A 25,417-nucleotide genomic window follows, 5' to 3' on the forward strand; every position below is an offset into this window, starting at 1 on the left:
GGTAGAAGGATATTGTTGCAAAAAAATTTTCTTACTTCAGATGCCAAAGTAATTTTTAAGAAATTTTATATTTTTAAGAGAATGCCATTAAAAATAACCATTATAGAAATGACCCTTAAGTTTAAAGTATAACAGATACTTAATAAATATTGTTGTTCAGTCACAAAGTCACATCAGACTCTACAGCTCCATGGACTGCAGCACACCAGGCTTCTCTGTCCTTCACCATTTTTAGGAGTTTGCTCAAACTCATGCCCCTTGAGTCGGTGATGCCATCCAACCATCTCATCCTCTGCCGTCCCCTTCTCCTCCTGCCTTCAATCTTTCCCAGCATCAGGGTCTTTTCCAATGAGTTGGTTCTTTGCATCAGGTGGCCAAAGTACTGGAGCTTCAGCTTCAACATCAGTCCTTCCAATGAATAGTCAGGGTTGATTTCCTTTAGGATTGACTGGTTTGATCTCCTTGCAGTCCAAGGGACTCTCAAGAGTCTTCTCCAGCATCACAGTTCAAAAGCATCAATTCTTGGGTGCTCAGCCTTCTTTATGATCCAACTCACATCCATACATGACTGCTGGAAAAACCACAGCTTTGACTATATGCACCTTTGTTGGTAAAGTGATGTCTCTGCTTTTTAAATGCTGTTTAGGTTTGTCATAGCTTTTCTTCCAAGGAGCAAGTATCTTTTAATTTCATGACTGCAGTCACCACCTGCAGTCATTTTGGAGCCCCAGAAAATAAAATCTATCACTGTTTCCACTGTTTCCCCATCTACTTGCCACGAAGTGATGAGACCGGATGCTGTGATCTTAGTTTTTTGAATGCTGAGTTTCAAGTCAGAGTTTTCACTCTTTTTTCACCCTCATCAAGAAGCTCTTCACTTTCTATTAGAGTGGTGACATCTGCTTATCTGAGGTTGTTGATATTTCTCCCAACAATCTTGATTCAACCTTGAGCTTCATCCAGCCCAGCATTTCACATGATGTACTCTGTATATAAGTTAAATAAGCAGAGTGACAATATAGTCTTGACGTACTCTTTTCCCAATTTTGAACCAGTCCGTTGTTCCAGGTCCAGTTCTAACTGTTGCTTCTTGACCTGCACACAGATTTCTCAGGAGGCAAGTAAGGTGGTCTGGTATTCCCATCTCTTTAAGAATTTCCCACAATTTGGTTGTGACCCACAGAGTCAAAGGCTTCAGCGTAGTCAATGAAGCAGAAGTAGACATTTTTCTCGAATTCCCTTTTTCTATGATCCCACAGATGTTGGAAACTCGATCCCTGGTTCTACTGCCTTTTCTAAATCCAGCTTGTACATCTGGAAGTTCTAGGTTCACGTACTGCCTAGGCCTAGCTTGAAGGACTTTGAGCATTACCTTGCTAGCATGTGAAATGAGTACAACTGTTTGGCATTGCCCTTCCTTGGACTGGAATGAAAACTGAACTTTTACAGTCCAGTGGCCACTGTTGAGTTTTCCAAATTTGCCGGCATATCGAGTGCAGCACTCTAACAATGTCACCTGTTAGGATTTGAAATAGCTCAGTTGGAATTCCATTACCTCCACTAGTTTTGTTCATAGTAACGCTTCTTAAGGCCCACTTGATTTCACACTCCAGGATGTTTGGCTCTAGGTGAGTGACCACACCTTCGTGGTCACCTGGGTCATTTAAGATCTTTTTTTGTGTAGTTCTGTGCATTTTAGGCACCTCTTCTTAATCTCTTCTGCTTCTATTAGGTCCTTGCTGGTTTTGTCTTTTATTGTACCCATCTTTGCATGAAATGTTCCCTTAGTATCTCCAGCTCTTTTGAAGAGATATCTAGTCTTTCCCATTCTATTATTTTTCCTCTATTTCTTTGCATTGTTCACTTAAGACTTTCTTATCTCTTCTTGCTATTTTCTGGAATTCTGCATTCAGTTGGGTATTTCCTTTCTCCTTTGCCTTTCGCATCTCTTCTTTCCTCAGTTTTTTTTTTTTTTTTTTTTTTGAGATGGTTTTGGCCACTGCCTCCTGTACAATGTTACAAACTTGTATCCATAGTTCTTCAGGTACCCTACCAGATCTAATCCCTTGAATCTATTCATCACCTCCACTGTATAACCATAAGGGATTTGATTTAGCTCGTATCTCAGTGGTATTTATTTAACATTTAATACATGTTGAATGATTCTAATTTAGCTTTTAAATAAAAACTTTGGTCACTACCAATAAACACAATTTCATGTACTTTCATCCTAGTCATTACTATTCAATTTATCTTCTACAATGTACAGCAATCTAGTGTATTTGTAGATAACTAATACTTTACTGTATAAGGCAAAAACATGTATTTAAGAACAAGTTAGAGAAAGAAGACTGCAGCTCAACTACTGGAATCGTTCAGGAATAATGGTATAGTTCAAAACTACCTGTTTATAAGAATTTCAGCATAAAAGACATATATAAACATTTGATTTTGTACAAAACTGGCCATTTTATGTACCTGACCCAAAGGCATGAACTCCTGTATTAAGGTGTATTCAATTTAACGTTTTTCTTTGGCATCTATGGGATTTTGTTTCCTTTATGCCAACAGTTATCAATTTCATTAATGTACTGGGGATCCAGTACAGTCCAAGTAAGTTTCATTAAAAAGAACAGGATGAGAAATTGGGACCAAAATGATTTCAGGTTTATAAGTAAAATTCTTAAGTTTTACAAAAAACACAGAAAAATGTCTGGAAGAAAACAGTCTGGATTCTACTTGCAGGTAAATTCCATGAAAAAGAGGCAATTTCTGTTCACTGCTTTACTCCTAGTGCCTAGAATAATGCCTGAACCACAGAACAGCGGGCCCCACCCTTTCTGGCACCAGGGACGGACCAGTGTCATGAAGACCATTTTTCCACAGATCAGGGTACAGGGTGGGGTGGGGACATGGTTTCTGTATGATTCAAAAGTATTACACTGACTGTGCACTTTATTTCTATTACATCAGTTGCACCTTAGATCATCAGGTATTAGATCCCGGAGGCTGGAGACCCCTGACATTGAAGACACTCACAGCTCTTGAAATGAGGTAAAATATGCATAACGTCTCCGTTAACCTTAGCAAGGGATAAAAAATCTTCAAGTTACAACATGCACAGAACAGAAGATAAAGTTGTAAAATACTTTTTATTGTAAAAACAGAGTCAATAGAGGTTGCCAACATAAATGTTATCTCAGAACATTTCCCCTTGGTTCTTGAATTTGCTAGGTTCCTATGTACCACCAACTCTCCATCAGCACATGTCAGGTTTTATGGTTCTTTTCAGATACGTTTATTGATTATGTGTAAATATTGCTTAGAAACAAAAGTCCAAATGATATTAAAACAAACAAAATGCCTGCTGTGCCTTTCTTTCACATTTCCTACAGGGAGACCTATCTCAGGCACTTTCACAATTTAAAAGTTAAGTTAGTGCCTTAACCAAACCAAAGAATCCCCTGTCACAAATTATTAAATCAAACCTCTCATGACATTTGCCATACATCCAGATTTAAAGATTTTAAAACAAAAGAATTTAGAATTTAAAACAAACTTCAGGCTGATTTTTCGTATTTGAAAGATTATTTGCAGCATACAAATGGAGAGAGTAGTGCAAAACGCATCAAGTTTTATATGATAAATATACTTTCAACCTAATGGCTGCCTCAAAAGCAAAGAGTGAAAAATTACCCCTTCTCAAAAGCAATCTAGACGGACTCAATAAAGTTCACAATTTAGAAAGATCAACTGCTGCTCTACTCCCATAGATTGCAAAATGATTTCAGAAACATATTAAAACATACAATTGTTTTACAAAAATAGAAATATTGTTTGGGACTTTACAAAATTTTATAAAATATAACACTATATTTGTAAATTCGAGATAGTTTCACACTGAAATAGAAAATACTTCCACAGATATGAAGTCTATCAAACTTAACTGGTCTGTACTGACCATCCTCCTACATTATTTCTTCCAAATCTTTATCTGTGCTCTAGCATGAGATTTTTTTAAAGAGATTGTTTATATTTTGAGAAATTGTATAAGATTTTTCATTCTAGAAACAATGTTAAAGCAGATGAATTTATACCTTAAAAATATGTCAGTGGATAAAATGCAATAACCATTTGTCCTTGGTAAATTTCAAACCAAACTCCTAAGAATGACAATTATAATTTGGTACCTATAAAAAGTAAAAATATAATCACAATAATGTTTTATGAAAAAATATTCATACAGAATGAAGGACCTCAAAATTTAGTTACCTGTAGCTGTCAAATGAGAAGTATTTCCTAATTACACCCATCTATAACATTCACTTTATTACCTCAGAAAGCACCAGTGTAGTTTTAAAACAAACTAGAAAGTGAGAAGGTAGGGGCTTATTTCATGCAACAGTGCTATTATGATAAGGCACCACCTGGTATATGAAAAAGTATTTCCAAAACATGTATTTCTGTTACTGATATCTTAACCTTTAGATAGGATGGTTAGAAAAAAGCTAATAACATAATTCACTAACCATATCTTACTCCTTTCTCCATCCTTTGCTTTTAGTTTTTCCATATAACAGAACATATAATAAACAACAATGCAGCACATGATATGTTAAATATCTCTTCCCAACCATCCAAGATAGTAGTCTAGGATTAAAACAAGAAACCAAACATTTGTCTGATATATTTGCAATAGTCTGTCCCTGTAGAAGAATAGGGAGCTGGGGGAGGTGAGGGGAGGTGGCGGGGGGAGGGCGATGATAACAGGACCTATTTTCTATAGAGTATACTGAGGCACATAGGTTGAAAGTTTCTCAGGCAAATTCATGGCAAGAGCAAAACTGAGAGAAAGCTCAGAATTTTACATTCCCCCAGAGCTGATTTCTCAGATAGTCACACCCAATTAAATATTTATATATGCCCTTAGTCACTGCTATCATCATCATCGTCATCATCAGATACATCATTTAAAGGAGGCTTCAACGACTGACTGTAAGAGTCCGATCTAGCAGGCTGGCACGTGGCCATGTCCCCAGTAGAAAGCAGGTCATAGCAGAAGTCACAAATCCGCACAGGCTTAGAGGACTGGCTGGGAAGAAGAAATCTCTTTTCAGAGCAGGGCCCACAGACAACAAAACCACATTTGCGGCAATGGTGACGACGATTAACAGGTGTGAATTTTGCTTTCTGACAACGCATACATACAGTTGCCTCAGAGTCAGGAACCCAGACGGCAGCATGTTCATTACTGGGTGTCTTCCCACTTTTGGAGAGTAAATCAGTGACACACTTATTTATATGATTCATCCATTCTGACTTCTCAGTGGCAGTGGCAGCATAAACTGCAAATGATTTCGTTGGTGTCTTGATCAGCCATCCATTCCTCAAGTCTCCCTCATCTTTGATGGAATCAATTGTGACATTTTCCAGGGGAATAATATGTTGTTTGTTATATTTTTTCTTCTGGATGACAATATTGCCATATACAAGAATATCATTAAATAAGAAAAACTGCCTTGCTTTGGGCTTTTTTCTGCACAACTTAGTCAATACGCCTTCGCCAATAAGAACACGTCCAGGTATAGTTAAGGGTTGGCCAGCTGCTCCAAAACAGTTTTCTACTATATTTATACGTCTAGTATTTGCTTCACTGTTTGCCAAGCGATCCACCATCTTTTGCTAATAGCCTTAAAAAAGAGAGAGAGAGGAATCAGCACATACAAATTATAAATGCATATAAGTTTTTAAAAGTGACACCATCTAAATTTAATCTTACAAATCATTGCTTTTATCCCAAAGCAAAGTTCTCCAATTGTTTCTAAAATAATCACTAAGCACACCAAAAGAGGTAATCTCTCTCAATTTTCATAATCATCAAAAGCACTTATTAACCATCTCTATATAGTACCATACTAGTTAAGAGGATATTTATGAAAGAATAAACTTCTTACAGATGTAAAACAATAAATAATTAGAAAATTAATAAGTCATCAGTTCCATAAAATTTAATCTCAGAGGTATTCTGAACAAGAGGGTCAAATATTATATTAATATAAACTAAGAGAAATGACTAATTTTTCCAGTAAGCTCTTACCACTGAGCTGAAGCCTCAGTTCTCTCACCTGGATTACCAGAATGGTTTCCCAACACATCTCACTGCCTGAGGTCTTGCCCCTTAATCAATCTTCAGGCAATAATTTCACAAATGCAAATCTGATCATGCCATTACTCAAAATTACTTCCCTTACCCTATAAAATGCAGATCTTTAGTATGGCATTTAAAGCCCTTCATTATCTGGTTCTTGGTTATCTTCCCAGACTCATCCTAAGTCACTCTTTACCTCAAATCCTATGTTCTAAGAAAACCCTATCGGTGCAGTCCACTTCAACCACCCATATCTTCTCTCACGCTGCTGCATCCTTTACCATTCACTACCCCCAGCTAACTCTTATTGTCCTTCCAAACTCAGGTTAGGTTTCATACCTACTCCAGGAAGCCTTCCTTAAACTCAGTTAGACTGAACACCTGCCTCTGTGCTCTTCATATTCCCTGTACCTTCTGGACTCACTCTTGTGGAAGGACTGAAATCTGTCTTCTCCACAGGCTGCAATGGAAACTAAAGGGCAGAGATCATCCGATATCTACCTTTGAAACTCACATCACCTGTCACAGCAAAAGTGCTTAAAAATGCTGACAAGAACATCTTAGCAATATGCAAAACCCATATTAATTTAATTTTAAATGAGCATAGATTTAAGCTCTAGATCTAATTTTTCCCCCAATCTTGGGTCCTTATAAAGACTTCTTGCCTTCCACAAGAATGGACTCTGCCCCCGAAAGTTATTCCCAAGAATTAATGACAATGCATGGCTCCAAATTGTGATGGCCTCTCTTTCTAATTAGGGTAAATCTGCCAGCCAATTAACACAAGTGCATCACATAAATAAAAAACAGTAAACATACAAAGAGGCTTGATTCCATTTATAATTAAGTCAGCAAATAAAACATTAGGATATATTTTCATTCAGCAGATTAACACAATTATTTAAATTTCTTAGGAAGCAGTTCTATTACGGATATAGGGACAGTTACCCTCATATACTACAGAAAACATGTGCACCTGTAGGTCCAGGTGCTTAAAAGAAAACTGACTTGAGGGCATAAAGATATGTACAAGGGTATTCAATGCAGCACTGTAACAGAAAAAAGGAAAAGCTCCAATGTTTTAAAAAAGGAACTGGTTGAACAATTAATATGCTAAATATCTGTTAAGAATATGACAGATCTAAATACAGTGATATGGGAAAATGTTCAAGATATTTAGGTGGGGAAAGCTGAACATAATGATCTCATTTTTGTTTCAAATATATACCAAATTTCATCAAATCTAAGATCCTATTGATTTTTAAGATAACAGTCTCATTTTATGTGCTATTGAGAATGAAAAATGCTGCCAATTAAATCACAGTAAACTCCTGATTATAAGAATCCCAATATTAAAGACACAAAATATAGTAAAACCTGTTCATCTTTAGACTCAATGAAATATGATATAAGCGCATAATCATAGACACTAGTTAAGTATGTAAAATTAGAAAACTATATACTATAATATCCACAATGGTTATTTAGCTCTGGGAAGTATAATTATGGATAATTTTTCATAATTTACATTATAGTCAAACACTCAACAAGTGTTTGTTAGGCACGGCTTTAGGTACAGGAAAAAAAAAAATCTAAATAACACAGGCAAGGTCCCCACTTTTCAAGGCTTACCTCCTAGTTGGGGAGGAGGTAAACAGGAAAAAAAAAAAACAAAAATCAAGAAAATTTGTGCAGTGGTTTTCACATTTATTATTTTCCTATTTTAACTGTCTCAAACTCCTGTGAAATACCTAGAGAAGTTTTTCTCTCCCAAAGAAGCATCTAGTAATATTAGCTGAAATGTGAGCTGAAGGCATGAAGAGAGAGATTCAGGCAAACAGTCTGGAATAACTACTCACTGGGAGCCCAAGCAAGAGCTGAGCACTTCACATGCGTTGCTATACTTCCTACCCAGAACAACTTTATAATAGAATATGCACTATTAGCTCCATTTTACAGATGAGCAAATGGACACAAAGGAGTTAAGTACCATGCTCATGGCTGTCACAGAACCGGGGCTCAAAGCTGATTCCCCCGTGCTGTAACTAATATATTACGGCACACTAATTATTCCTTAAGGCTCCACTGACTCTACAAGAACTAAAAAAGTTACTGCTAGCCTCTGGATCCTCACAGTAAACCCTAAACCTACTGAGGATAAAAGAATACTAATTTGAGAAAATAACCTGAAAGGATAGGTCATCATTATTTATTTGGCCAGTCTTCTGATTTTGCAATGTATGAAGCCTGAATCTCTGTTCATAAACCTCTTCCCCTGTTTAAAAATTATGCAATGAAAGTGCAGTTTAGGGCATTAACTGTTACTTGGCTAGAACAAATAGCTTTCAAAGTTTGACAGTGACACTGATATGAAATGTATTTCATATTGCAGTGTTACAAACATATATAATTCAACTATGTATGATGCATTCTGCTGCTGCTGCTAAGTCGCTTCAGTCGTGTCCGACTCTGTGCGACCCCATAGACGGCAGCCCACCAGGCTCTGCCCTCCCTGGGATTCTCCAGGCAAGAACACTGGAGTGGGTCGCCATTTCTTTCTCCAATGCATGAAAGTGAAAAGTGAAAGTGAAGTCGCTCAGTCGTGTGCAACTCTTTGCGACCCCATGGACTGCAGCCTACCAGGCTCCTTTGTCCATGGGATTTTCCAGGCAAGAGTACTGGAGTGGGGTGCCAATGCTTTCTTCGGATGTATTCTAGCATCTTCATTTATTTCAATGACAGCTGTAGCCCATTTGATTGACTTCCGTAATGGACTGTAACCTATTAATATATTTGAAAAACAATGAGCACAAAGAACTTAAGACCTTTGGCCTCCCTTCCCTTATCCCTGTCAGTCCTGAAATATTTTCTGACAAGGGGAAGCACTGAGCTTGAAAACCCCGGAATATACAAATGCCACACACACACACACACACACACACACACACACACACACACAGAAAAGAAGGTTGGCCGGGCACAACAGGGAGGGACTGAGAGGATGAGAGACTATCAAACGGGAAATCAAAATACCACCTTTAACTGGACAATTGCTAGATACCCCAAAGCAGATTCTCAATAAACTGGATTTGTAAGGCATTACCCTTTGGCCTAGGCTGAAAGAGGACCTCTACCTTCTCCCAGAGTCCAAATTCAAGTCTACCACCTGAGGTGCCCCAAACAGTAAGAACTCTCAAAGAGCTTTGTGAGGGTATCAGAATACAAGAATACTGAGGCTAGCCAAAGAGCGAGCCCCTTGCATACCTGCAGGAAAAGAAGACAACTATTAATATAAAATGTGGCCCAACTGAATTTCTGTCTACTTTTCTTAGGCAGGAATACCAGTGAATACAGTAAGAGCTAGGAAGAATAAATCTTCTGGCAGAGAAGGCTTATTTAGGATAGACTCCAAGAAGAAAAATTACTGGGTCAAAAGGCACCAACGCTCAGAGCACAGGCTGCCTTTTACAGGGTTTCCATTCTGAAAGGCAATACCAACTTACCACGCAGCACAATGACTGTACCGACCCATCTTGTCTCACACTGAATATTTTCCTTTAAAAATTTCAGCAGCGTAGATTTTTTTAAATGCAGATTTTTTATTCATTTCTTTTACTTCTATTTATTATGTCTATCCATTCAAAAACTGTTTACTGAATACTTTCTAAATGCTGGATATTATCCTTTTCCTCTCAGAGCTCAGAGTCTAGTAGAGAATAAAGACAGTAAGTAAGTAAATGAACAGGTGATTCTAAAAGGTGAAGTGCAATGAAGGAAATCAGCAGTGTGCCAAGATATAGGGAAAAAACTCATTTATTCAATAATTCAAAGACTTCACTGAGGTGGTGCTACACAATGGGTCTTAAAGGATGAGGAGTCAGCTTTACAAAGGAACTAATACTATGAACAAAGGTCCTAAAACAGGAAAGAAGAGTACTTTCAATTTAACTGAATGTTTTATTTTATAGCTACCTAGTGAGGCCAGCCATTTTCTAATATGTTTACTAATCTGTATTCCTATGTTCATCTATTTAATTATTAATCTGTATATTATACAAAAAGGCTATTAACCCATTTACCTCAGTGATTTTCCTAGTATATTATTCTGCAATTTTGTTTACGGTGTTTGACACAGAGGGAGTTTTTCGTAAGTAGTTATACTTACATATATTTTCCTTTGTGATTTTTTTCCCATGACTGCTAAACTTTTCTTATCCAGATATCAGGTGTTCCTATTTAGTATTCTGTCTTATTAGATGAATTTTACATTTAATGCTTTTATACACCTGAAATTTATTCTGGCATAGGTGAAAAACCCTTTTTTCTTTTCAAATATTCACACTCTAAAGATGTTAACTGCTCTATAATCATCAAATACTGTGTGACCTCAGGTTTCCATACTTATAAATGGAAATAATAATAGCTACGTCAGGAGAGGATTAAAGGAGATAATGTATAAATAATGTTCAAAGCAAGTAGTCAACATGTGGTAGCTATTATTTATTGATATTAATAATCTAATCTACTGATTTATGATGTTCTCTCATATTAAACTTTTATGCAGTATTGTAACACTACTTCTGGGCTGTCTGGTCTAATCCTTTACTCTGTTTTTAATTCTTTTGTCAGTAACATGCACCTGGTAAAACCAGCCTAGAGTAGTTCCCATTATTTAACATTTTACATGTTTTAGCTAATCTCCTCTGTTTATTCGTCCAGATGACATCTTCTCAGAACAGTGGTTCCCAACTTAGCTACCTGAAACCACAGGGGAGCTCTAACCTTTAGAACACCAGAAAGAACAGTCATCTCAATGTACCATCTGGATCCAAAATATTCTTTTCATTTACTTTTACTACATTAAGTCATTTTACAACCAACTTACAGCAATACGAATAAAGGGATAGTAAAAAGTAACTTCAAGAACAATCTTTATAACAATTTAAACATAGCAAATTTCTTATTCCATGTTTCTGTTATTGACTGCATACAGATGCAAAACAATCTGTATGTTTGCAAATGATAAAAGATGTATCCCTTATATCCAACTAACTGCTCGTAAGTTATTAAGCATGAATCTATAATATTTCCATTGGCTTTTAGGAACATTGTTTACTAATCAATTCTGAGTCTTGAGAAATCGTCGAGAAAATCATCAGTTGAAGACTTGCAGGCTGAGATTTCACTAATAATGCTTTACCATCATCATTAAGTCTAAGTGTAGCCTTTTCTTTCCACTTATCTTCTGACTTGTCTAATTGCTCTGAAATGTATAGTTTTGCCCTTTTATTGTCATTATATGGAAAAGATAAAATTAAAAAAAATCTATATTAGCAAATATGTTAAAAGAAAGCTTAAAATAAACAGAAAAGACTAAGAAGGGTATCTCCAAACTGCTCTTGTATCTTTTTGAAAAATGATGCAATCCTTTGGTTAATGCAATAATAAAACTGAAAAATGGTGCAATGGTGGTATTTTATCACTGTATCATCCTTCTAGGCAATTACTTCTATTTTTTTTTTGGTGTGTGTGTGGGGCGGGGGGGGGGGGGGGAAGCTGTTAATAATTCCTAATAGTAAAATGCTTCAAGACATAGGAAAAATAAGATCACTAAAATCCTGTACTGTATCTTAGATTTATACATGTCTAATAAGCGCATATGGTAATCACAAGCTATGTTATTTAGTAAGTAAAATTTCCTTTTTGTTTTGAAAATCTCTAAGAAATAATAAAATATATAAATATCATTCATTACAAATATTTAGAACCGATTAAAACAGAAATTCAAAAACCAAAATTGAAACCAACAGACTGTGATGATGAATATAAAAGGTTAAGAAACATGGTTATCTAGATCTCTCCCCAGTATGTTCTGATTTTATTAGTCTGAGGTATGTGGGGTATGGCCTACACTGCTGCTGCTGCTGCTAAGTCGCTTCAGTCGTGTCCGACTCTGTGCGACCCCATAGACGGCAGCCCACCAGGCTCCCCCGTCCCTGGGATTCTCCAGGCAAGAACACTGGAGTGGGTTGCCATTTCCTTCTCCAATGCATGAAAATGAAAATGAAAAGTGAAAGTGAAGTCGCTCAGTCGTGCGACTCTTAGCGACCCCATGGACTGGAGCCTACCAAGCTCCTCCGTCCATGGGACTCTCCAGGCAAGAATACTGGAGTGGGGTGCCATTGCCTTCTCTGTGGCCTACACTGATATCCTTTAAAATTCCCCAGGTAATTCTACTGTGCAGCTCAGGTTTAGAACCATGTTAAATTACAATAAATAAATGAAAAAAAATAAACAGACCAAATCCACTGAAATTTTGATGAATTCATATTATAGTCATAAATTAACTTGGATTAAATTAACATCTTTATAATTTCAGATGTTCCTAACAGGTTGATACTATCTCTTCTCAAGGTTTTAACCGTTGGGTTAATGGGCCCAGTAACTCTGTAGGTTTTGTATCACAGGATTATTACGTTACTTACATAGATTCCCAGGTACTTCATACTTTGGTTGCTATTTCGAATCTCTTTTCCACATTATATTTTCTAATTCATTATATGAAAAGTACTAATATTTCTGTTAGTTTCTTCCCATATCCAGCCACTTCAGGGACCTCTACATTCTAGCCCACTCCGGTATCCTGGCCTGGAGAATCCCATGGACAGAGGAGCCTGGCGGGCTGCAGTCCCCGGGCCGCAGAGGAGGACACGCCTGAGCGCGGCACAGCACACATTCTAACAGTTCTCCACATGACTTCCCTTGTCTTCTTTTTCAGCAAATGGTGTCTGGCAGCCTTAATTCATAGTTTAAAACAGCAAAAGCATACCGAAAATAAAACAAAGAAATCCTCTTAACCTTTAAGAAGTCAGCTTTATAAACCAATTGTAAAAAATTAAACCATCCAAAGTTTGAAAAAAAGTTTTCCTGTAGACAAGAACTGTATTTGAATTGTCCAAGTTCCACTCTAGTCTTTTGCTAGCCTTGTTTCTAAAGTTAATATGTTCTTCAATGGAGTGTCTACCATCTGTTAAAAATGTAATACTAGATGAGGCGGCAAAACTCTCTTAAAAAGAAGAATACTAGTTACAATTGAGAAGCAGTCCAACTGTCACAGAATACTATGGCCCAGTTCTTCTTACTGAAAACCAATACTTCGTTATCTCATCCTTGCAGGTGACTTTAAAACAAAAAATCATCTAATTTCTTACTTGAATCCAAGACATCTGATATCAGTGAGAATGAGTATTCATTCAACTGTGCACTGTACCAGAAAAAACAATAAACTATGAACCAAAAGACCTGGATTCTCATCTCAGCTCAGGCACTAAGTAAGAGATTTCATACAAACTACCTAACCGCTCTACACCCACCCACAGCAGCCACCACCTTGGATAAAATAATCTGCAAAGCCCTTTCTGTCTTTAAAATAATGAACTCTGATAATAAATAAGTCATACTTCTGGTTTACTACAAGACTTTGTTGTTTTTGTTTTTTTGTTTTTAGTCACTAAGTCGTGCCCAACTCTTCTGCGACCCTATGAACTGTTGCCCACCAGGCTCTCTGTCCATGGGATTTCCCAGGCAAGAATACTGGAGTGGGTCGCCATTTCCTTCTCCAGGAGATCTTCCCAACCCAGGGACTGAACCCGCGACTCCTGCATTGGCAGGCAGATTCTCTACCACTGAGCCACCAGGGAAGCTCACTACAAGCCTTACTTGCCTACAAATTAATTTTCAATCAAATTTTTGACTGTGTCTTAACATCAATCAACATTTTAAAATCTGTGTTACTGCTGAATTCAGACTACAGCAAATGTAGAAGGAAAAGAAGACACAAACAGGAAAGCAGGAAGGAAAAAGATATTTTTAAAAAGCAGCAACTATCAGAGGTACATCCTCCTTGGGCAAAAGTGTAAGTGTTACAGCAGACTATCCCTCTCCTAATACACCTAAGTCTAATGAAAAATAATTCTACACACCTAAACAGAGGACAAAAGGTTTTACTTTCGAAAGTTATATCAATTCTTACCTAGTTATATCAATTCTTACCTGTATCAATTTACCTATATATAAATTCTTACCTAGAATTTCCTGATTATTATTATCAGGAAATTCTAGGTAAGATGATCAATAAAAAACTAGGATAATAAAGCAAGAAACAGTTGAACATGTGGCAAATTAAATTTGGGATTTTAATAAAATGTATTTATTCTATCAATAAGAAAAGACAAAGTTTTTCCCTCCCCTTTCCATTAGGATGCCATTTTTTTTTAATGCATGGTTTTCCATTATACTTTGCTACCTTCAGAAATATTTATTCCATTCATTTGACTTTACTATGCACTTGGGAAAAGCCACTGAAGACACAATAAAGCTAAAATATATGGTAATAAGTATTAAATATGCTCAAAATAATTATTCAAACACTAACAGGAAGTGAAAAGTAAAGCTATGACTAATTCAGCATCTCAGTAAAGGCAGTTTCAAATAGGTTAGGCATGAGAGAAAAACTCACCATGGTATATAAAGAACAACTAAGCCACAGTTGAAGATTTTCTAAAATTAATTTAGAAAACCAGAAGGGTCACATTATGAATTTTAACAAACGGTCTTTAGAGAGGGGAAGAATATGACCTCAAGCTGAAACAAGTCTTCTAGTCTTTAACTTGCATTTAAACCACATCACACAAGACAACATTAATATTCTTTAACTACAGCTATGACCAGGTAACTCTCTATTCAACAACCAAAGGTTCCCTGGCCAACTAAATCAAATCCAAAATCCTTAATCTAGTATGTAAAGCCCTTCAGTTAAGCCCCAGCCTGCCTATCTATTCAGTTTTGCCTTTCTGTATGTTCTCTTACAATCAAATCAGACTACCAGTTATTCCCAGGATATGCTCTGGGCTTCCTCCCCTCCACCTGCTACTCTGAAATCTTATCAGTCAGTTCAGTACCTCACTGCCACGTGGTGTTTCACCTGTACCATTTTATGGCACTTACAATTCTACTAAATTTTATAAAAATGTCTATGTCTGCTTATTTTCAACAGACTTGGAGGTTCCTGAAAAAAAAGAACATCATTTCCTACAACTTTGTATGCCCAACAGTGCCTACAAAATTGCTTGCATATACATACCAGCAATGTGCACTGAGCAGTTAAAAGTGGCAGCAACTTCTCAATCTTGGGTTTTATAAAAATCAAAGACATCACTTTTGACATTCATAGTACTAATTTTCACACAAAACAGGAACCACACCCCACACATCAAATGCTTCACTAGGCCCACAGATTTTAAATTTACAGCAAATGTTCTGGTCTATTTAACTGTAGTATCTAATTATGAATTCTAAGTGTTGAGCATAGCAGATCCTGTTTTTAAAGTCTCAATCTTATGATAATATGTAAAAATGATTTCTTCTCTTGCCAAAAAGCACAGCTGTTTAGTTAGCAAATAAAAAATGATGATGTATGCGTATTTTCATCAACAAATTTCAGATTAAAAAACTGCATCATTTCAGAAAGTATTTGTACAGGGGCAGCTGTACAGTGCTGACAGCTGTTAAATCATTGTACAATATTTGAAAAATAAAGCCGGTACCCATCATAGCCCTAAGAGTAGTTACAATCTCATTACATTCAAGACTTTAAGTTTTGTGTTAAAGGGAAAAAAAGAATGAACCAGACACTGGGAATTAAGACGTGTTTCCAAAAAGTTTTAACAAAAAACACAATGAAATAAATACTATAATTAAAAAAAGTGGTAAGGAAGAATGTAGCAGGTGAACACTTGAAACAGGTTGTGAAAAAAAAAGTTGAACTTCAAAAGACAAAAAAATGATAAGGCATAAAGCCCTACAAGTAAAAATGTGTTGTAAAAAAGTTACATGTACTCCACTCCCTTGCTTTTAAAATCAGAACTGTAAGGACTCCTAATTTTTAAAATAAAGTGTTTCCACCTCTCCCCCAGAAAAAAAAAAGTTACATATACAGCTGCAGAAGAGGCAGTATAAGAATTATTTAGCAGAAGAAGCTATTTAGTGGAAAAATGGAGAAAAACAGGGGAGAGATCTTGTTGATTCCTGAGGGTTCTTTTCAAAGCCTTAGGAATGAGTGGCCTGATTTGATCTGGATTCTTTTAAGATAACTGTGGAAACAATGAAAGATTTCACAAGGGTGAGACTGAAAGCAGGACCCAGCTGAAAAATTACTACAAAAGGGGAAAGTTGAGGCAAGTCTGAAGTTTGCAACAGGAAAAGAAAAAACTGGTAAGGTTCAGGACTGCCATAACTAATTAGATGTGGAAGAGCAAAACTGAAATTAAATCCCTGGGTTCTTAGTGTAAGCAATATGGAAGCTAGAAAAATCAGCAATTTTCAGTTAATTTCAAGTAAAAAAAAAATTTACTGATCACTTTGTACAAAGGTTGAAGTACTCAAAACTCACACTTTTTGTGAAGCAAAGTAGTCACCAAGCTTATATACAGATATATGTAATTCATGTGTTATACATTAGGATATGTTTCCAAAGGAAAGAGGATGATGGGAGAAACTGATAAGGAAGGAAACAAAACAAGAAAGTGTTTGGTACGCATATTATGTGCTATGAAAAGAGGAATATGATTACCTCAAATCTGTGCACTCAAAGTCTAAAGGAGCAGAGGAAAAACAAACCAAAGGATAAATTTTTTTTTATTAGAAATATAAAAAGAGTGATGAAACCTCAGGCCAAAGATTATGGTTGGGAGTAACTTTGATCAGAGGGAATATTTAGAAACAACTCTTAAATGACTAGAAATTCAAGCTAGGCCTTAGAGCAAGAGTCAAACTATTTATGGGAGAGAAAGAGATAAAGATGATGATGGTGTTCAAATACAATAAGGAAATAACTGAGCCGAGGCTGGAGGAAGCAGGGTCTGGGGAATGTATAGCGGTAAAGCAGAAATCTGACTTTACTATATAGGCAATGGGAAGACTAAGGTTTTTAACTAGGAAAATATTAATAAGTACACACAGGCAGAACACATGACGAGACTACCAAAGAAGCAATAATGAAGGCAAAAAAAAAAAAAAAGCAAGGGTATATTACAATATTCTCTAAACGAAAGGTACCAAGTCTAAGCCACAAATTTGACACCAGAAATAAAAAGGGGAAGATGGAAGTGAGAGAGATTGCTTCCTCTATTACTAAGGTAAGGCAGAAAGGATTTAGCTACCAAGTGAATGTGTTTGAAACTGAATGTAAGATAACTTCAAAGGTTTAAGCATTGGGCAGATCAGATGCTAGCTCTGTTCCAGGAGGGAGAAGAAATCATTCTGGGACATACTTATCTTGAAGTACCTTCAGGGTATCCATCAGACAAACATCTATCAGACAACAGAAACACCAAGAAAAGCAGGAAGCTCCAGGACATAAAGGGATTTAGGAGTCATCTGTGAAGAGATGACTGTTGCTGCTGTGAATGAGAGGAGAGAACAGGGGACTAACCTTTGGGGAATGCCTAGTTTAAAAAGGAGGAGAAGAAGCAAGAGAAGAAAGAAGGAGACAAGAGAGCACAAAGCACCTTTTCAACACGCTCTCACATGTCCTCCAAGTCTCAGAGACTAAATAAACTCGTTGTGCCGGAAGGCCACAATAGGCACTGAAACGCGGTGGGAAGAAATCAAGAACTAAAGGTAAGATATAGTAATATTTCAGAAAGCAGAGTTCTTTGACCCTGCAATTTTTAACCACAGTTTATCCTGAAAAATAAAACTCTTGGGGGTGGTAGTAGGGGGTTGTAAAACACAAGTCTTCCCAGTGGCATCAACTCTAATAGCGATAAACAGAACCTAAATTTCTAGCCCTAGAGAGGAATGGCTAAATATAACATTTCAAAAGCCAAATATCAGGACTTCCCTGGCGGTCCAGTGGCTAAGAATCCAAACTAAGATACCGCATGGAGCAATAAAGCCTGGCCACTGTAACTATGGAGCCTGCGCCACCACAACGAAGTTCCCTGCATGCCGCAACTGAGACTTGATGCAGCCAATTTTTTTTAAAAAGCCAAATATCAGAAAACATTTTACTACATAAACATTTTAAACTTCAACACTGGGGGAGGCAAGAATTAAAGTTAAAGAAAAACTGTTGCACAATGTGGCAAAGGATCATTTTTAATATATAAAGGGCTCCCGTAAATCAATGAGATAAAAGGAAAATATTCCCCCCCAAAATGGGTAAGATACAAATGGCAATTTCCAAAGGAACAAATGAAGTGAAAAGTGAAAGTCACTCAGTCGTGTCCAACTCTTTGGGACCCCATGGACTACAGAGAGCAGGGAATTCCCCAGGCCAGAATGCTGGAGTGGGTAGTCTTTCCCTTCTCCAAGGGATCTTCCCAACTTAGGGACTGAACCCAGGTCTCCCGCATTGCAGGCAGATTCTTTACCAAATGAGCTATCAGGGAACAAATGAAAACAACCAGTAAATGGAAAAAACATTGGCTCTCAGTGCTAATCAATGAATTAAAAATTTAAATGATGTACTACTCACCTAAGATGTGGAGAAAATGAACATGCATAGTCTTGAGAGTGTACTGGAAAAGCTTTTCAAAATGCCATTTTTGGCAATGTAAGCACTTTAAAAAGTTTCACAATTCTACTTCCAAGAAAAATGCAAAAAATAATTAGACCAGTGTACAAAGCTGTTCACATGAAGATATTCACTGCAGCTTTGTCTATAATGCTGAAAAGTCAGAAACAACCTAAACATTCAACAAAAAAAATTATGGCAAATCCATACAACAGATTTTTAGATAGCTCTTCAGAGAATACAGATTAATATTTAACGTGGAAAATTGTTAAATATGGCAGTTTATGAAATAAAAGCTTCTAAACAGCACATACAATATAACTCTTTTTCTTTAAAGTCTGGAAAGACACCCACCAAAAATTCAGTACTACTGGTTATCTCTAAGTATTGATACTAGGGTGAAATATTTTGATACTGCCTAATTATTTTATATTGAACATATTCTCATAAACAAAGAAATGGGTTTTAAATTAACAAAATACAAAGAATATTTAGAAAAATGAACACAAAATTATGGGTATAATTAGGGGCTTCCCAGGTGGCTCAGTAGGTAAAGAATCCACCTGCCAATGCAGAAGAAGAATACAAGAAGTTTTTTTTCTTCAACTACTGTTTAAACAAAACAAAGTATAAAGAATTAAATGTAAATGTAAAGAAAAAAAGATGAAAGAGTTGATGCAAAGAAGAAAACAGAAAATTCACATCATAAAATCCATAGAAGGAAGCAAGGTCATCTGTTAAGAGTCAAGTGTTTCAAAACTGGGTTTAGCAACCTGAGTTAGGAGTGAAAAGGCAATAAAGAAAATGAATCAACTTTGGGATGAAAAAAGATTAGAAATGAACTAACACACAGTCAGCTGGAAAACAAATATTTAAGTCATGATAGATGTGCTTTTTTCAGGGGTGCTAGGCAGGGACAATGGAGAAGGAAATGGCAACCCACTCCAGTGTTCTCGCCTGGAGAATCCCAGGGACAGGGAAGCCTGGTGGGCTGCCGTCTCTGGGGTCGCACAGAGTCAGACACGACTGAAGCAACTTAGCAGCAGCAGCAGCAGCAGGAGGCAGGGACAAAAGAAAAAGTAAAAGGTGATATTTACAAGTTGAGAACTGACCAGTAATATAAGGTCAAGGAGAGGAGGACTGTGTGGGACTAGTGGGTTCATAGTATATGAACTACAGAATTCAAGATTGGGAAAAAGGAAGAAAACTAACAGCCTAGGAAGGATTGCAGGTGACCATGAGGACAAAAAGTTGGTTCACTGGTTAGGATGGAAAAATACAAAGACAGGCCCTGGAATGCCAATCTCTGGCCACAGTTTGAGACCTGAGGTCTAAATGATGACAAGGTTAAAGAACACAGTCACTCATGTAGGTCATTAATGTAAAATGGAGATGAAGGTCACTGGACTTTTCTAGTGAAGTGTAGCTCTGAATGTGGCGTTTCTGGCCTGAAATAAAGGTAACTATTACTTTAATCTCTGTGCACTTCACTTTCTTCCAAATTCATTCTTTCTAACCTGACAGGAATTTGGCTGGTACTTAACCTCTCTCTGCACTTTATTCAACCACAAAATGAACAGAATAAGGACATAAGAGACTGAATTAAATGAATGGTTCTTAACCCTGACTGCATATTAAAACAAAGAGACAAAAAAAAAAAAAAAAAAACTGGCAAAGCTACCTATACTTTGATTCCAAAGCCAGTAACTGTAATTAATTTGTTGAAGGGTGGGGTTCAGGCATCAAGTATTTTTAAGAAGCTACTCGGGGAATGCTAATGTGCAGCCAAAGTTGAGAACTGAACTAGGTATTTCTACAGGTTCCTTCCCTTTTAAAACTTTATAACTCACTGCCACTGTGCTCATTTGCTGATTAACCTACTGAACATCCTGCACCAAGCACTTCCACAAACATCTTAGTAAACACTGGAAGGCAAAGTTTCTGTGTCCATTTTACAAATAAGTTCAATGAAGGTTAAAGAAATGAAGTGACCTGTTCAAGATTCAAGAGTCACAAGCTAGAATGGAGCCTTGCTTTCTCTAGCACTCACAGCAACTACTTGAATGCCTTCTGTTCTCTTCCCAGGACCCCCCCTCCTCCCACCCCTAAGCGAAGCACAAACTTTGTGATTTACGGGTTGACTGGAGAGAAAAGTATGGAAACAAGGAATTAACCCCAAATTTTACAGTAATTTTATTACAGAATTACAGAACACCACCTAAGGAGGGTTTGCAATTTAAAACAGCACTGTGACAGTGTATCCACGGAGCACATTTTATTCACTTAAGCCAACATACACCTTGCTATTAAGCACACAGCTGGTGTACAAAGCTGGTTCCAAAGATAAATTCATAAACAGAAAAGCAATGTTTATGTTTTCCAATAAGCAAGATGTTCTAAAACAAAATTCTAAGACAATTCTAAAAAAACAATAAGTGACAAGAGAAATGAGGGTGTTCTATCAAATAACTTAAATGTATAAACATGATCTTCAAAATTTTAAGGTATTAACTATTTCTACCCAGTGCAAACACTAAATACAGTTGCACTTTAAAAGTATGATTACTATCTTTTTGCTGATCCACTGTTGCTACTTCTTTGATTATACTTCAGTACATTATCTACTTGGAAATTTCATAAACATTCAAGTTCTGTACCCCCAGTCCAAAATTAGTTGAGTTACTAAGATAAAATCTCAAAAAAAAAAAAGGGGGGGGGGGCAATTAGAAAAGATCTAACTACTTTCACTCTTGGAAAGTGCAACTTAACAAGAAATTCATGAAGTATATTTACAAAAAGTGTATGTGTATTCATCCATTCAAACCTTTTCTGAGCATCATGTTCTCAGTACCCTGAGGATGAAGAGGCAAGTCAAAGCTCATGTAACCCTTGCTGTTAAGGAAGTGCCATGGCAGAAAAAATGTAATATTTACTGGGATGCATCTGAATAGATAAGTGACTTATTCTTGGGGAGAAGAGGGGGTGGGATAAGGAGAACTGTGCAAAAAAGTTTTAAAGAGCATAGGCTGAGTATTTTTAAGAGGAAAAATTTCAATACATAAAACCTTGGAAATGAGGGAAATTCCTAGGAAATACACACACACTAAGGAACTAAATTAAAATCAGAAAGAGCAGCTAGGACAGAGAAAACAAAATGGACAGAAACTGCTCCAAGGCAATGAGTTAAGTATCCTGCAAAGTTACGCTGTAAGAAAACTGAGAAGGCTTCAGTTATAAGACCTCAGTTAAATACCAAGTTGTCCGCTAGATCTGTGACATTAGTTAAATCACCTCAATTCCAGGTACCTTTTCAGCCAGAAAAACACATATGTATAATGGCAATCACCTGACAATGAAAAAACAAAACAAAAACTAGGAATATTAACATCAAACCTGAGCAGAAGTTCTATTTTAACCTACAGATTAAGAAGAGAAATTCTCCAAGACATGTCGAAGGATTTATCTTATTTGTGATTAAGAATGCTCTCAACACAATCAACAAAAATCTGGAAGCCCAGATGCCTTTATTAAAACTAGTAATTGACATTCATTTACTGGGCTGATTCAAGCTGAATCTTTTCTGATGCCTTGGTCAGTGCACCAGTTTTATTTTTTGAGGCGATTACATGTGCTTTCCAAATAAGTAACTTAATACCATTCACCTCCAATGCTGTGAGGACCCGAAGAGATTAAAAACAGAAGCCTTCCTTAATACTGAATTAACCTGAAGACCCCACGAGCTACCAGAGTACAGAAAAATGTAAATACTCAAAACACGGTAGGCACGCACCTTTATAGAACCAAACGGAGGGGGAAATCTTCACAATGTCAAGATCACTTCACCTTACTCTTAAGGGAACAACACACGCCTTTCTCTCAGTGAACGGTCCTGGCTTTCTTTGCTGAATTTCTTCAGTAACGCACTAAAAAAACAACCAACCTTGAGTCTATGAGTTACAGAAAAGGGCTTGGTTAGCTATAACCTTCATACTACTCGTTCTTTTCACCGCACACGCAAGTTACTATTACAACGTAGTAAGAGCGCACGGGGTATTCAAGCCGCATGAACAGCAAGCTGTCGGCCTCCCAACAAAAATTTTAAAGAAAAACTTTGGCATACGACTTTAAAAGACTCCAAATAAGAAAGGCGTCGGAGCCAGCACTTCTATCAGGGCAAATTATGCGGTGCCATTTTTTTTTTTTTTTTTTTTGGCCTCAAATCACATAAAAAGACGCTGTTTAAGTTTTCAAATTCCGTAAAAAGACGCTGTTCAAGTTGCAAGGTCCCTGACGCCCAGACCCTGCAAACTTTCTGGACAGAAAGACGCTGGCACCCCAAGACGCCAGTGGCCACGACGGACACCCGTCTTCACGCCCTCACAACTTCTCGCCGGACCTCGGGGTCCCCCTCCCCGCGGGCCGGACGAGCACCGGCGCGGCCCTCCCTGCCGCCCGCGAGCCCTCCGGCGGGCGGCCGCGGCCCCCTTAGGGCGCGGGGAGCCGCCCGGGAGCGCCCCGTTTCTCACAGACCCCAACATGGCGTCGGCCGCCGCCGCCGCCGCCGCCCGAGACGACACCTCCCCGCGCCGCCGACGATCCAGGGACCGCGGGGGGGAAGCGCCCGGAAAGTTTCGCTTCTCTTCTCCCGGCCCTCCGGGGGGCCGCCCGACGACCAAGCCCAGGCTTCACCTACCCAGCCGGGCGCGGACGGCCGCAGAGGCGAAGGTCCGACTTCTCCTCGTCCCGGGCGCCGCGCGCGGACTCTCCTTGCCTCCCGCCCCAGCTTCGCAGGGTGTGCAGCCAGCGGCCCTGCGCAGCCGGCGCGCTCCGGACGCGGCGGGCGGGCGGGCGTCGCAGACGCTCGCAGGTGACCCTCCCGCCCCTCCAGTCGAAGCCCACAACGGCCGGCGGGGCTGGCCTCTCCCCTGCGCGCGCGCGCACAAGCGCGCCGCCACCCACACGCCGGGCGCGGGCGCGGGCACGATCACACCCCCAGCGCTCGCTCCCCGCCCTTTCTGGCCTGCTCCTCCGCCCCGCCCGGGCAGTCCCGCGCGCCGGGGCCGAGGGGGCGGAGCCAGCGCGGAGGCCACACCCGCCTGGGCGGCTGGGGCTCGGGATTGGCTCCTCTGCTCGGAGTCGAGGGCGCGCGCCCTGACGCGGATTGGCTGCACGTGCGACGTCTTTTACCTGGGCTGCCGGGCGCAGGCGAGCCCTCGGAAAAGACGGTTCACCTCCTCGCGAAGTGCTTAACGACGCTATAAAAATGGAAGGAGGACTGGGCCCCTTTTCCGTCACCCTGAGCGGGCCTCTGCGGGGAATTCAGGAACTTTCCGCAACCGGGAAATGAAAGCTTTGGATTTAGCTGCCCAAGGCGTCCGGCTAGATATCTGTTTGCTACATCCCCCTAGCGCGCCCGTTCCTGCCCCCTCACGTGTTCCACTTGCTTGCCCTAAAAATCCTACCGCTGGAAACACAGGAAACGACGGCGGCAAAACATACCCCACATACTCCGCACAGCCTTTTAAATGATGCCTTTATTCCCTGACTTAGAATTCTGGTCTTTCCCAAAATTTTCTGTGATACCACAAACGTACTTCACACACCTGGAAACAGTGATGATGGTATATAAGGTTGAACATGCCCTTCATTTATACCACAGCTAAGTGTGCTGGTGGGTCCGTGGAGACGTAAAATATGCCTAAGATAGACAAGGACTGCGGGCCTGGTGAGGGGGGGAAGACTGCATATTCACTTCAAACAAAAAGTGAATAGGCAGAAATTAGATTTGAGTAAAGTTTACCTCTCCTGTTGATCTATTATATCAAGATTTTGAAAAAATACCTCTCTTTTTCTTTTATATTTTTGTTTTCTTCATTTATGTTTTTTCTTTTCTTTGAAATAGTAACTTTTTTTTTTTTTAGCCTTTGTAGCCACCAGAACCCAGGCCACATAAAAGAGCACCCACCTAGGGAACATAAAGCAGGTCTTGGTTCCAACCAACTTTCTTTTGGTCTGGGATTTGTCCTCTCCAGATCTTCCACCTCCCATCCTCTTCTGTTTGAATATATCAGAAACAAACAAACAAAAAAAAAACTAAACTAAAGCAAATGGCAATGGTGAATTTTTTAAATAGGAAAACAAGAAATCACCATCACAGAAACCTTTACAAGTGTTAGATGTAGTTATCTGTAGACAAGTACAAATGTTCCTAGAACTTTCCTCTCAACCATCACCATACCCCAACTTCATTTTGCCTCATTCCCCCTCTGCATACAGAATAGCCTCTGTCAGTGGACAGAAGGATGGATTTACCTCCAAAATTCCTTTGAAGTTTGAGATTAGGAATTGCTATGTCAGATCAGTTGTCTAAGGTCTAGTCTAAAGTGATAGGAAACATTGTTAATCACTCACCTATTAGTAAAAATGTTTGCCCTCTCTCACCTCCCATTATATTTATTTATCTTACCATAAATGTCATGGGGACTTCCCTCCTGGCTAAGTGGTAGACTCTGTCTGTCAATATAGGAGACATGGGTTTAATCACTGGGTCAGAAATATTCCCTGGAGAAGGAAATGGCAATCCACTCCAGTATTCTTGCCTGGGAAATTCCATGGACAGGGGAGTCTGGTGGGCTACAGTCCATGGGGTTGCAAAAGTCACATGACTTTGTGAGTAAACAACAACAAAAGGC

At 38.6% G+C, this 25,417-nt stretch overlaps 1 protein-coding gene across 3 annotated transcripts; it reads right to left on the reverse strand.

The window, feature by feature from the left end:
* Positions 1 to 3,133: 3,133 nt before the first annotated feature.
* Positions 3,134 to 23,627, reverse strand: PLEKHF2 (pleckstrin homology and FYVE domain containing 2). 3 transcript variants are annotated; one of them, XM_025001796.2, is made up of 4 exons: positions 23,419 to 23,627; positions 22,516 to 22,648; positions 8,789 to 8,929; positions 3,134 to 5,690 (listed from the first exon to the last, which is right to left on the reverse strand). In XM_025001796.2, exon 4 carries the CDS (start codon positions 5,674 to 5,676, stop codon positions 4,927 to 4,929), a length of 750 nt encoding a protein of 249 aa, XP_024857564.1. In that variant the 5' UTR covers positions 5,677 to 5,690; positions 8,789 to 8,929; positions 22,516 to 22,648; positions 23,419 to 23,627; the 3' UTR covers positions 3,134 to 4,926. The 3 variants fall into 3 exon arrangements, with proteins under 3 accessions (XP_024857564.1, XP_005215740.1, NP_001091619.1); XM_005215683.5 differs by lacking the exon at positions 8,789 to 8,929; NM_001098150.1 differs by lacking the exons at positions 8,789 to 8,929; positions 22,516 to 22,648 and having other exon boundaries at positions 23,419 to 23,619.
* Positions 23,628 to 25,417: the final 1,790 nt, after the last annotated feature.

The sequence above is a fragment of the Bos taurus genome, chromosome 14 (assembly GCF_002263795.3).
Source record: "Bos taurus isolate L1 Dominette 01449 registration number 42190680 breed Hereford chromosome 14, ARS-UCD2.0, whole genome shotgun sequence".
NCBI classification, from domain to species: domain Eukaryota; kingdom Metazoa; phylum Chordata; class Mammalia; order Artiodactyla; family Bovidae; genus Bos; species Bos taurus.